At 43.3% G+C, this 13,618-nt stretch overlaps 1 protein-coding gene across 1 annotated transcript in view; it reads left to right on the top strand.

Annotated features, from left to right (window-relative positions):
* LOC146861490 (uncharacterized) overlaps positions 1–13,618 on the top strand; it is a 63,193-nt gene that overhangs the window by 4,972 nt on the left and 44,603 nt on the right. The window contains exon 3 of the mRNA XM_085645814.1: positions 11,216–11,252. Within this exon, the coding sequence (XP_085501940.1) occupies positions 11,216–11,252 (37 nt within the window). The remainder of the gene's footprint in view (positions 1–11,215; positions 11,253–13,618) is intronic.

Below are 13,618 nucleotides of genomic sequence, written 5' to 3'. Positions count from 1 at the left end.
TTTTTGTATTCACAGAAGGCACTTACTCATTTCGGTATTCACAGAAGGCACTTACTCATTTCGGTATTCACAGAAGTTAGGAGTCCTAACTTTAGGACTCCTAAATGCCTTCTGTGAATACCGAAAGTCTTAAAATTAGGATTTTTCTCAGTTTCGTAGTAGTATAGTTAGGACTCCTAACTTTAGAACTCCTAAATGCCTTCTGTGAATACCGAAAGTCTTAAAATAAGGATTTTTCTCAATTTAGTAGTAGTAAAGTTAGGACTCCTAAGTTTAGGACTCCTAAATGCCTTCTGTGAATACCGAAAGTCTTAAAATTAGGATTTTTCTCAATTTAGTAGTTGTAAAGGTAGGACTCCTAACTTTAGGACTCCTAAATGCGTTCTGTGAATACCGAAAGCCTTAAAATTAGGATTTTTCACAGTTTAGTAGTAGTAAAGTTAGGAGTCCTAACTTTAGGACTCCTAAACTGAGAAAAATCCTAATTTTAAGACTTTCGGTATTCACAGAAGGCATTTAGGAGTCCTAAACTTAGGACTCCTAACTTCAGCGAATACCGAAATGAGTAAGTGTCTTCTGTGAATACCAAAATGAGTAAGTGCCTTCTGTGAATACAAAAATGGTAGTAAGTTTAGGATTTTGTCTTAAGTTAGTTCTGTGAATCGGGCCCTAAATGTTGTCCAAACTTCTAATGAGAGACAATATAAGTATTTGCATACCAGCATGTTGCGGTTCAATCAAACCAGCCTTTCAGGAGGAAGAGGAAACCTTGGTCGGCCTGCCAGAGAGCATTTCTGTGGTTTGTGTCAGACATACCAAAGAACCAGGTCAGCTGCAAACTGTCTAGGAAATTGAGAACCTGAACAGCAGTTGTGGTGGTATGAATGGGTAATTACACTGAGTTCACTGTCAGTTGGATGTCAGCTATGAATTGTTAACCGTTACATGGAGCCAAGACAGAAACCCAATTATGTTAAAAATGGCTACCTAAAGTTCTGGCACTCAGGTGATGTTGAATATATCAGTAATTTATGGTGAGAAAATTGCGGTAATTTACATATTCACAAGTGTAAATTCAATCATCTTTATTCAGTAGACGTACTATGACCTCCAACCAGCTCGCAGCTCATTTAACTGTCAGCCACTAGCATCCCATCCTCGTTGGCAAAATATGTGGTGATTTACACATACACAAGTGTAAATTCAATCTTCTTTATTCAGTAGAAGTCAAGTCAAGTCGATCCTTTAGATCATAACAGAAGTACTGCAACCCCCAACCAGCTCATAGCTCATCAAACTGCCAGCCACTGGAATTCTAACTCCCTTACATTCCATATTACATCATATGCTCTTGCAAAAATGCGGATCTTTTTGCTAATAGGCTCTATTTGGCAATCTTATAGTCCTTGATCGGTTTTACCAGCGGTAGTAGGCAAAGGACAATCTGTCCCATCATAGATACTGCAAACCAATAAGTTAGGGAACCAATGGCGCAGGACAGGACTTCAACACGACAGGGTAAAACCAGCCAGTCAAAACACCAAGAAATAACCTGGCAGCATCTCTCAACCTATGATAAGGAACTCAGTTTGCCTGCTAACGAGACTAGATGCTAAACCATCAACCAGCAGAGTACAGATAATGACACCGCTACACATTCACTGGAGGTCACAAAAAGACGATCTGAACCTAACCCGCTTCAGGCAAGTGACAGCTCACAGGTTCAAAGCAGAGGGCCACCAAGCCGCAATCCCCAATATGAATCCCGATGCAAAAACTCTCCACCACCCACTCCACATTCACTAAGTGAGATTGGAAAAGATCAAATAAACACCCTGAACTTCCAAGCCACCCACAATAATTATTCCCAGTAGAAAATCTCTACACATCAAGTCTGTACAAGCAATTGTCACACGCTGTGCTTCTCACATCCAGTAACATGCTATATGAAGATTACCTTGTGAAGACCCAAACTACCAACATTTTGCATTAGGATACAATGTCTTAGTGAATAATCAATTAATCAAATTGGTTGTTTATCACGTTTAACTCTACAGTTAGGTATGTTTATGTTTTGTAATCATTATGTGAAAACTAAAACACTTAAGTAAAAAACAGTTCCCTGTAAAACTAAAGGTGTAGTCCAGTTGACTGGCAGCACTACATATCATACCACTACAAATGTACATGTGTTTATATTTTAGAGGGATGATCATAGATCAGTACGGAAATTGTGCATGAGCTCTGGTTAAGGGAATTTCCATCACAGACTCTGACATTAATGAAATTGAGCGATTGTTGAAATTTGCATTGATGTTGTGAAAAAGCAAAAGGCAAATGAGTCCAATGATGTGCAAGTAGCAGCAGAAGAAAACAACATGTATATAGGAATCAGATGGTTAACAGAGGCTGTTGCTATAGCATTATGCATTGCTGCCGAGGGCTACATTGGTTGTTAAGGGCTCGGAACCCAATCTATAGTCAAGGACCTAAAATGAAGGCAAAGGCCTAGCTAACTTGCATTCACATTGGATTATTTTGATATGTTATGGTGCTAATGTGCAAGGTCCCAAGCAGGCGTAGAAAGTAGAAGAACTTATCACCACTAGACCTACCAATTGGTCAAGAGCAGTCCTCATAACATTCATGTCATATTAATTATTTTTGCACCACAAAAGATTTGGGACAAAAGTTAGATGTTGCAACTTGTTGTTACTTTGTTGGTCAATCACCAGGTATGTGCTTTGGGTAATGGCCCAGCTGTTAAAGTCTGACCCCCCCCACCACTGTTTTTTGATGGAGTTGTCATTATCTTTTCTCATTTCTTTTTCACATAACAGCCAGTGAATCTTTGAGGACAGTGGGATATTCCACAATAAAGCGGAACAGAGTACAAGCTGTCCCGCTTTCCAGTAAGCAGTACCCCAACTTCAATGGTTCCACCCACCCATGATGATAATTTAGTTTTCCTAGATAGCCTAAAAACACCAAACTATTCTGACCTTTTAGGCCACAGATGTATTTGGAGTTTAGGAGGTGCTCTATTTTTATCACCGTCTCTAACGGTAGGAATGGTGACATTCGACACTTTCCCCTTTCTTGCTCTTGGTGCCTGCCTCACCGGGTACTGGACAGAACTGAGCGCACTTAGAAGTGAACAGAGCTGTCATTGGCTCCTCGGCATTACGCATTATCCCGGAAGTGCTCAGCACATAGCCCCAACACATGCAGTGTTACAGGTAACTTACTCACACTTAAGAGTTTGTCTTTTTCAACTAGAAGGTGCAGTGCCCCTACGGACGCATGGGAATCATGAAGTCATTAGAACCAATACAGATTACATGTACTTACCACTGACTAACATGGCAATTCAAAATGTGGAACTAAAATGATGGAATAACTGAGACAAATATCTTTCTTTCTCCCTTTTGCTTTTCTCCTCTTTTACAATTCATATTGCTGCTTTCAATTACTTGTGGATGTCGCGTCGTGAAGCATTCACACTTGACACTCCAGGGAGTGTGAAAGGCCATTTATTAGGACAGGATGCATCATCCAAAGCAATTCGATAACATATAACATCTTCACAGAATCTCATATCTCCCCCTTTTGTACTTCCTTCCAGATCTTTCACCCATCCAGTTGCATCACTTCTCTTCACACCTCCTGATCCCACAATCTCCTTCCCTCCATAGACTCATCCTCACTTTGTCTGCAAACTTCCTTTCGATGTAACATTTCATTGCCCTATCCCAGGGCCCTCTGCTCACTGTCACACTAACCTGCGTCCACCCCCTCGTGGTTTGGGTAGACCGGCATGTGCCTCCCCACCCTCCAACTCTCCTGCTCTAACCTGCCCTACAACCTGTCCTAACCATGGTATCCCCTATTCGCTAAGCAACCAAACTCACTCCCTCCCCCATCCGCTGGGTGGGTGGGAGGCAATCGCGACAGCTGCTGTGCTGAGGGTAAGAGCCAGAGAGAGTTTAAGCCTCTCTCGTCATTTGTTTAAAGCCTAAGCTCAAACCCTTCCCCTGCCCACTGAGACCCTACCCTGTACTGTTACGTCATCCGCCCCTTCACGAACACGCCCCTGGGAAGACTAGGCTGCGCCTTTGCTTCCCATGGGACCCTGCAATGCCGCTACTGTATTTCTTGTGGACCATTGCTATTCTCTTGGACCTGTATGCATAAGCTTTTATTTTTTATGGACCCCTGGATCATTTTATATCTAATAATCGCATGGTTCTTCAATTTGGATGATTTTTAATATTTCTATGAACAATATGAATCACTTTCACTGATCACTTGACCCGTATGTATATTATGTTTTTGCGTGATTTTTCTTTATTTGCATGAACTTGTCATTATGCATCCTAACAACACCTGGACATGGTTTCTCGCTGATCATTCTAACTCAATGATGGTGAATTATGTTATTTGCTGAGTTCATGAACCTAATTGTCTATTGTGATTTAACACTTGACCTATGAAATTTGGGACCGTACATGAAATGCCATTTGACTAATGCTTTGATAATGAAATTCTGCTGCACTTGAACTTTGCCCTCTTTGGGTCGGGATCTTTGACCTCCACATGTAATTTGGTTCTCACTTTTTTCGTTGTCTTCTTATGTTTTTTGTCTTTGACTGGTGAGAAAATTACAATTGGATTTTTCTTTCGTTTGCTTCCCCTTATTTTCTCTCTTCCGCATTCTTTTCAGTTAATGCTATGAATACAACTTATACTATCAGCCTTGAGAAAGCCCCAGGCCTGCACGCCGAGAAGGGGCGAAACACGTGTTGGTTGTTTTTCTGCTTTGCTCTGGAAGAATTATTCTGGATCATCAGAACTATAATACAAATAATAAATTATTGATTACTCTGGACCTATGTATCCATTTTGGAAATACAGCAAAGCAAGATGAGTTAGTTATCCAGCTCTATCCTACACCCAATTCAGGTATCTTGTCTTAATGGGTTAAGGGTTTCCCATATGGACATCTGGATTCAATTGAATATCACCCATTAAACTAGGACGAATCATACCTGGGATACATTACCCCTCCCTACTGCTCAAGAGTTTACAATGATAATCTGTCCAGCGAGGTCAAACTGAAAGTGCATTGCAACCTGTGTGCCTTAGCTTTTGGAGAAGGCATAGAAGTCTGGTGTGGAAGCAAAAGCCATGACAGAGCCATGGGGCAGAGGAGTGGTAACAGGGGTGTGCCAAGACGATGAGCAGATGAGGTTGGAAATAGTGCCATGGATCAAGGACACCGTAATGAACTGGCGAAGGCATAGCATGGTTGTGTTTTGCAAGGAAAGGTGACGTGTTGATGACAGGACAATTGATAGAATCTTTCCATGTTTTTAGAATGCATGATCTATATCTAGAAGTCTTTCCAGTGGGTAGCTGGATAACTTAGAGATTGATCCAATAAATCGGCTGTGCTGGATAGACTTGATGCCACATCTTCGTTTTACCTTATTTGGATTATATTTCTAAAATGTTTTCTTCGCTTTTCTGATACTTTTTAGTTCTTGGCTAGACAGCGCATGCACCGTCTCTTTGAGACATGTTGTTTACAGTTAGTGGGCTTCCACATTAGTTCTCAGTCGTCATGGCATGCATGGGTCATGCCTCTCCTTGTGTTTGGCCCTCCCTTAGAGCATGGACCAAGTGCTTGTGTTCATCCACTGCTCCCATTTTTGGAGCTACTTTTTAAATTGTAGTTAAGCACACCATACAAGTGGTTGTGATTTCACTCGCTCCTTTCCCTTTCCACCCACCCCAATCCTGATGCTTCTTTTCCCCTCCCCTCCCATCCATTCCTATTGCTTCTTTTCTGTCTCACCCTCATGTCCCTGTCTATTTTTTCTTTACCTCCCCATCCCTGCCGGCCTTTAGCTATGTTTAAGCACTGCATACATGCTTGCTACTTAGGTTCCATTCCTAATTTTGTGCAATATCAAGCAAATGCCACTGACTCAGTATTTCCATGTTGCTTCTCCCAACCCCAAACCCTCCTTCTCAATCACTGTTGTTTTAAGCAGGAGAAGCTGCAATGTTTTCCAGGCAGAACGTGAACTGCAACAAAAATAAAACAGGACAGTGTAAAAGCCCTATTCTGAAAAGATTTTAAAATTAGGGTGATTTTGAAAACTGCGACCCCTACCCATACACTCTGTGCTGTCTATTGGCAACTTTCAAACATATCGCTGGTGTGCCTAAAAGACAATTGAAAAGGAGGAAGCAATAACTGGTAATTAGAGCCCATGGAATAATGGGCAAGCAAATGAACTATGGAAAGGCTTTCTTGACATTGCACTTACGGATTAGTAAGAAATGAAACTGATATACAGTAAACCAGAATTTTTGGATATTGCAGTTGGTTACCTGGAGCAAGAACATTTTTGGCAAAGTCAAAAAACTACACAAATCAAACATGGTTTATTAACAAAATACCTGCATTTAAAACAGATGCCCAGGATTTTCAAAACAAGCTGGCTACATAGTTATTGACAATAGAGAGGACCGTGCACTTTATCCCAATAATGATCTCACTACTTCATGGCAGTACTGCCCCTCCCTCTTCATTGCACTACTGCTCCTCCTTCATGACACTGCTTCTCCCATTTGTGCTATTACTCCCTTCCTTCTTTGCATCGCACTCCACCCCACTCCAATCTGCTCCAATCTACTCCAATCTACCCCATCTACCCCACTCCATCTACCCCAATCTACCAAACTCAATCCACCTGATCTACCCCACTCAAGTCTACTCCAATTTAGCCCGCCCCACTCCACTCCACCCCACTCCAATCTACTTTACTTCACCCCACTTCAATCTGCACTAATCTACCCTACTCCAATCCACCCAATCTACCCCACTTCAACCTACCACACACTAGCCCACTTCAATCTACCCCACCCACTCTACCCTACTCCAGTCTACCCCTTCTATCCCACTCCAACCTACCCCAATCTACCCCACTCCAATATATCCCACTCAAATGTACCCCAATCTACTTCACTTCAAATCTACCCCACTCCAATCTACCCCACTCCAATCTACCCAGCTCCTACCTAGCTCACTCTAACCCACTCCAATCTACCCCACTAAAATCTACACCACTTCAATTTACACCAATCCGCACCACTCCAATTTATTCTAATCTACCCCAATGCACTTCGCTCCAATCTACCCCACTCCCACTACTCCAGTCTACCCAATGTTCCCTACTCCAATCTACCTCAATTTTCCACACTCTAATCTACTCAAGTCTGCCACAAACAACCCCAATCTACCCCACGCCAATCTACCCCTCTCCAATCAACCCCAGTCTACCCCACCCCACCCCAATCTACCACACTCCAATTTACCCAACCACAATCTACCCCACTCCAATCTACCTCAGTCTACCCCGCTCAAATCTACCCAATCTACCCCAATAGACCCCACAACAATCTAATCCACCTAACCTACCCCAATCTACTCCATCCAATCTACCCCAATCTATTCCACTCAAATCTACCCAACTATAATCTACCCATTCCAATTTACCCCACTTCATCCCACTCCAATCTACCCCACTTCAATCTACCCCACCCAAACCTAACCAACTCCAATATACACCACTTTAATCTAATCAATCCACCTAACTCCAGTCTACCCCACTTCAGTCTAACCCACCTTAATGTTCCCAACCTGTCTACCCCACATAACCTACCCAAATCTACCCTACTGCAATCTATCCCACTCCAATCCACATTACTCCAATCCATCCCACTCCAGCCCAGCCCACTCCACTCCAATCTACCCCACACCAATCTTCACCACTCATATATATCCCACTCCAATTTACCCCAATCTGCCCCACTCCAATCTGTCCCAAGCCTCTCCACACCAATGTACCCCACTACAATCTACCCCACCCAATCGTTCCGAATCTATCTCACTCCAATCTACCCCACCCAATCTAACTCACTCCAGTCTACCCCACTCCAAGCTACCTCACACAAGGTTGCTCCACTCCACCCTACTACATCCCATTCTACTCTAATCTACCCTCTCCCATCTACCTTTCCCAAATCTACCCCACCAAACTCTCCCCATACCAATCTACCCCACGCCAATCTACCACAATACAATCTACCCCACTCTAGTCTCTCCCAATCTACCACTCTATACCCCACTCCAATATACTCCTCTGTACCCCACTCCAATCTATTCCATTCCAATCTACCCCGTTCCAATGTATCCTACTCCAATCTACCCCGCTCCAATTTGCCCCAATCTACCACACTCCATTCTCACCAATCTACCCCACTCCAATCTACTTCAACCTTAATCTGCCCCAGTCTACCCCACTCCAATATGCCTCACATCAATCTACCCCACCCCAATCTACTAGTCAGCCCCTATATACCCCAATCTACGCCACCTGAATCTATCCCACCCCAGTCTACCTCAGTCTGCCCACTCAAATCTACCACACCCCAATCTGCCGACCCCAATCTACCCCACCTTAATCAACCCACCCTACCCCACTCTAATCTAACCCAATCCACCCTACCTCCATCTACCCCAATCTACACCACTCAATCTACCCCAAATAACCACAACCCAATCTACCTCAAATAACCACAACCCAATATACCCCAACCTAAGCCACTCCAATCTACCACACCCCAATCTACCACACCCCAATCTACCTCAATCTTCCTTGTGCCAATCTACCCCACCCAACCTTCTTTGATTTAACCCACTCCAATCTATCCCACTCCGATCTACCCCACCCCAATTTACTCCAAACGACCCCACTCTACTCTACCCCACTCCAACCTACCCCACTGCAGCCTACAGAACTCTACCCCTCCTAACCAAACCTAATTCAAACCACCCCACTACAATTTACACAAACATACTCCACCCCAATCCACCACACTTCAGTCTAACCTAATATACTGCACTGTACCCCACTCCAATCTACTCCATGACAATCTAGCACATTCCAACCTAACCCAATCTATGCCACTCCAATTTATCCTAATCTATCCCACTCCAATCTACCCCACTCTAATCTACTCCCATCTAACCCAATCTACCCCACTCCAACAACTCCAATCTATCCAATCTTCCCCACTCCAATCTACCTCAGCCTAGACCATTTCAATCTACCCCACAGTGGCGTAGCTAACTGTTGTGCCACCCATGACAGTCCCTACATCTGCCGCCCGGTGGCCCCATTTCAGAGTGGTGGATGGTGCAGGCAATTCCCACGACAGCTGCCTTCCCCCTTCTACACCACTGCTACCACAAATTACCTCACTCCAATCTACCCCACCCAACTTTACTCGATCAACCCCACTCCAATCTACCTCATCTATCCCACTCCAATCTGCCCCACTCCAGTTTTCACCAAACTACCCCACTCTAATCTACTCCAATCTACCCCACTTCAATCTATCCCACTCTACCCCACTCCAACCTACACCACTACAGCCTACAGCGATCTACTCCACCTAATCTAAATCACTCCAAACTAACCTACTGCAATTTACAACAACCTATCACACTCCTATCTATCCTAATCTACCACACTCTACTTCACTCCAATCTACTCCACAACAATCTACCCCTTTCCAATACAATAAAATCCACGTCATTCCAATTTGCTCTAATCTACCCCACTGCAGTCTACTCCCATCAACTCCAACCTACCCCACTTCAAGTACTCAAATCTAGCCACTCTAACCCACTACAATCTACCTCAACCTAACCCACTCCAATCTACCCCAATCTACCTCACTCAAATCTACCCCACCCAATCTACTCCACCCCAACCTACCCCAATCTACCACACTCCAATCGGCCCACCCCAACCTACTTGTGGAGAAGTGTGGCTTAATGGTTAGAGCGGCAGACCTCGATGCAGAGCACTGGTCCGGGACCAGGGTTCGATTCCCGTCGCGGCAGGGTCTCGGGCTATAAATTCCGCGGACCGGATATTCTCGCCTCAGTGCCTATTCTAATCATGGGTCCCACGCTGCAACTCTGGGCAGTAGCTTGCTTAATCTCCACAACGGCCCCACAGCGCTGGGGATGCCTGGCTTCACCCTGGGGATGCCCAGGAGTGGACATTTCACAGGGAAAGCCAGGAAGGGTTCCCTAGCGGTATGAATACAGCGCCGGGAGACCCCGGTCCGGGGTAGCTGTGCGCTATATAAGTACTAGCACATTTACATTTACATTTACATTTTACATTTACTCCACCCCAATGAACCACACCCCAATCTACCCCAATGTGCCCCAATCCACCCCAATCCACCCACCCAAATCTACCCCATCAGCGCCTATCTACTCCCCTCCAATCTGCCCACCCCAATCTCCCCCACCACAACCCCATCCCAATCTACCCCACCCCAATCTACCCACCCCATTGTACCACACTCCAACATACCCCGCCCCAATCTACCAGAATCTACCTAACCCCACTCCACCCACTTTTAGCCATGCTGAACAGCAGCCATACTTCTCTACTGCACGGCTAAAACACATTGCTAAAGCCAATAGCTCTTGTATAGACAGGACCTTTTGGCTTTGCTAATGCTAGCTTTACATTTCTGATATCTATTTTATTTTTTATGTTTTCACCAATTGTTATTCCAGGCTGTACAGCATGGATTACTTCCTCGACCCAATTTCTTTACACACACATTAACCCTGACACAGACACACACATACGCTGCTGTTTTCCTTCAATCCGCTATCTCCCCCTTATTTTGCATATTCTGTTTCGCATACTCTGACATTTCACCTACCAACTCTTTTTGGAGCATGCTTCATTTAAATGGATGACTTTGCTATTAAGCAACCTATTCTGCTTTACCATTCAAGATTTGCATGTGCCATCACGTTCTCTTTCTAATGTATTCAACAAACATACTAGACATTGTACAAAGATTCCATCATAGTATAGTCTTGCTGCAGTGCTAATGAATGAGATGCTAGACACTGTAGAAAAACTCCACACAACAGAGTCAGAACAGAAAGACAGTATCACATCGAAAGCAAAGCGAGTAGACCAAAGTTGTAAAGATGTGAGGCAGGCAGTTTCATGTTTGGCCGGCACCACCTGCGATCTACACACAGGTATCTTTAAATTGCTTCCTAATTCAAATTCTAACATTTTTTTGTATTATGTTGCAGGACACAGCTCTTCAGGGAGAACTGAATGCTGTAACAAGTAGGTGAAAACATTAATAATTCAATTGCTTACATTTACGCAAACAAAGATAACCAAAACCATTCACGGTGTAAATGGTCACCTTGAATTATATTTTCTTCCTGTTATCTACATGTAAGTTTTTGGACTAAACATTGAATAATTAGATCAGTTTTATTCTAGGCACTAGTATTTCTTCTCTCACAACTCTGAACCAGCAAAATGATCTTCTTACCCAAATCTTCAATTTCTGCTTTCTTGTTCAACTAATCAGGAATTGGCATTTGTGCCTTGCAACATTCGTTTTGCACATGTTTTAATGCTTAAGGTATGTTAAAGAAAGTCATACCCACCAATTAGAGTGAAATACCAGACGTCAGCGCACAACCAATGCCAGAATTTTCTAATCTAAAGTCTCACAGTTGTTTCATTAGTGGTTATCACTTTTCCTAAATTAAATGACACTTCAACCTTAATATATTGGAGAAGTGAAGTTCACAGACAATACATACGACCTTACACATATTTGCAATGAAAACAGATGGATCGCTCAATTTTTGATAAGGAGATCTGTCAACATTAAGGAAAGCCAAGGCTTAACAAATAATAGATGCTTGAATGACCTAGCACTAGTAATACAAGTTAGTTCTGTGGAGGGTCATTGTCAACTAAGTAGTATGATGAAAAGAGGGTAAGAGGAAGTATGAAGTATTGGCTTCAGAAAACATCCTAACAATTTATTTTATTCATATTGTGGGTACCCATAAAATAAAGAGAAATTAGATTCTGGATCCCAGCTCCAAACCAGAGTATTTTTTATTCAGAGATCTCACTACTGGTCAAATACATCAACGGGGTATTTACCTACCTTGATGGAGATGGAGAGAGGACACGGATGATGATGCATTCCATGATATTCTGTGGGTGAAGTGTCCTCTTCCAATATCTTGGGATATTTGCGGTCCACTCCTGAGACCTGAAGGTAGGCTCTAACAGCTAAATTCCCTAACTTTCTTGTGTATTCATTACATGTGGCTGGGAGGCTGCACTTAGGTGTCATTTCTTCTCACTCTCCCCTTGGTGTGAAAACAATGATTGCTATTGTGTCTTCTTTAGTGAGGAAGTCTTCTTAAAATTGGGTGATACCTCTAAATGCATGTGGATGTATGGACTTGTGTAAGACCTAGTGGAATATCTCATGATAACAAACGTTTTACTCTCTGGGAGTCTAAATGCAAAGTCTAAGTATTTCATCCCATCTTCAGTAAGTAACTGCCTACTCAAATACTCCCTTTCCCTCTACACACATAGAATGTTCCTTTCTCTACTGATCTATGGATGAAATTATAGTAAGTGGTAACTTTAATTTGGATGTGAACCCTAATATAAATATGAAAGAGTATTACAGGGAAAAATATTCATTCTACCTCCATGTACCAGAATCAAATAGAGAGCTACTTGGGGAATATACCAGGCAGGGAGTGATAATGTTGAAATTTAAGTGACTCAAAATGGACGAAAGCCAGCAGATATTCCTATTGACTTTTTGCATTTCTCTAGATATTGGAAGCAACTTTAAGATGACATATTTAATTCAATTCTGCTTTTTAAATCCTGTTTTGGTGTTTTTGTTTCATAGAGGGATGTAAGGTGATCACTCCTACAGGTGCACACTGTGATCTGGCCTGGAAATGTTTCAGCCCATTAGAAATTAGAGTCCTAGTTTAAAGTTTGATGTAAAGTTATTCCATCACAAATGTGACAGATTTATTGCATTATTGCAAGTTCCATAGCATATAATGCACTTGAGATAAGACAGTGGGGGTAATCATCAGGTTTGATTGAAACAACTTGTCCAACAAACTGTAAAGCAAGCACTAAAGGCCTGATTATGAGTTCGGCGGTCCCCGTAGTGGCCGTCTGACCTGGCAGCTGGACCACTGCAAGAACACTGCAACTTCCAGGGATTTCTGACCACTTGGCGGTGATGGAGCGGTCAGAGGCAGTTATATGCTGGTGGTGCCACTGCGGTACTGCCAAGCATATTACGAGTTGCCTCACTGACATCCTTTCAATGGTGGTGAGCCCACCATGGAAAGGGTGATGGAGAAGCAACTGAGGGAGCCCCCAGTGGCCTTGTGCCTTGGGGTACCTGCATGGGGGGACATGTTGTGCCCCCTTGTATTTTTGCACTCCTAGTTCCTGCATGGGAAGTAATGCACAACAAGGTACATTTCTTCCTGTGCAGGAATGTGCTGCAATGGTGCCTGTTTAAGGCACTCCTATACGCTCTAGACAGGCACGACTGTGCCACCGTCTGCCAACACAGGATTGCAATTGGAATCCAGCAGGTGTTGTGGGAATGGCTTTGGCTGTCCTGCGGAGTG

Source organism: Triturus cristatus, chromosome 3_1 (genome assembly GCF_964204655.1).
Source record: "Triturus cristatus chromosome 3_1, aTriCri1.1, whole genome shotgun sequence".
Taxonomy (NCBI): Eukaryota; Metazoa; Chordata; class Amphibia; order Caudata; family Salamandridae; genus Triturus; species Triturus cristatus.
This window is presented reverse-complemented; position numbering and strand designations above follow the sequence as displayed.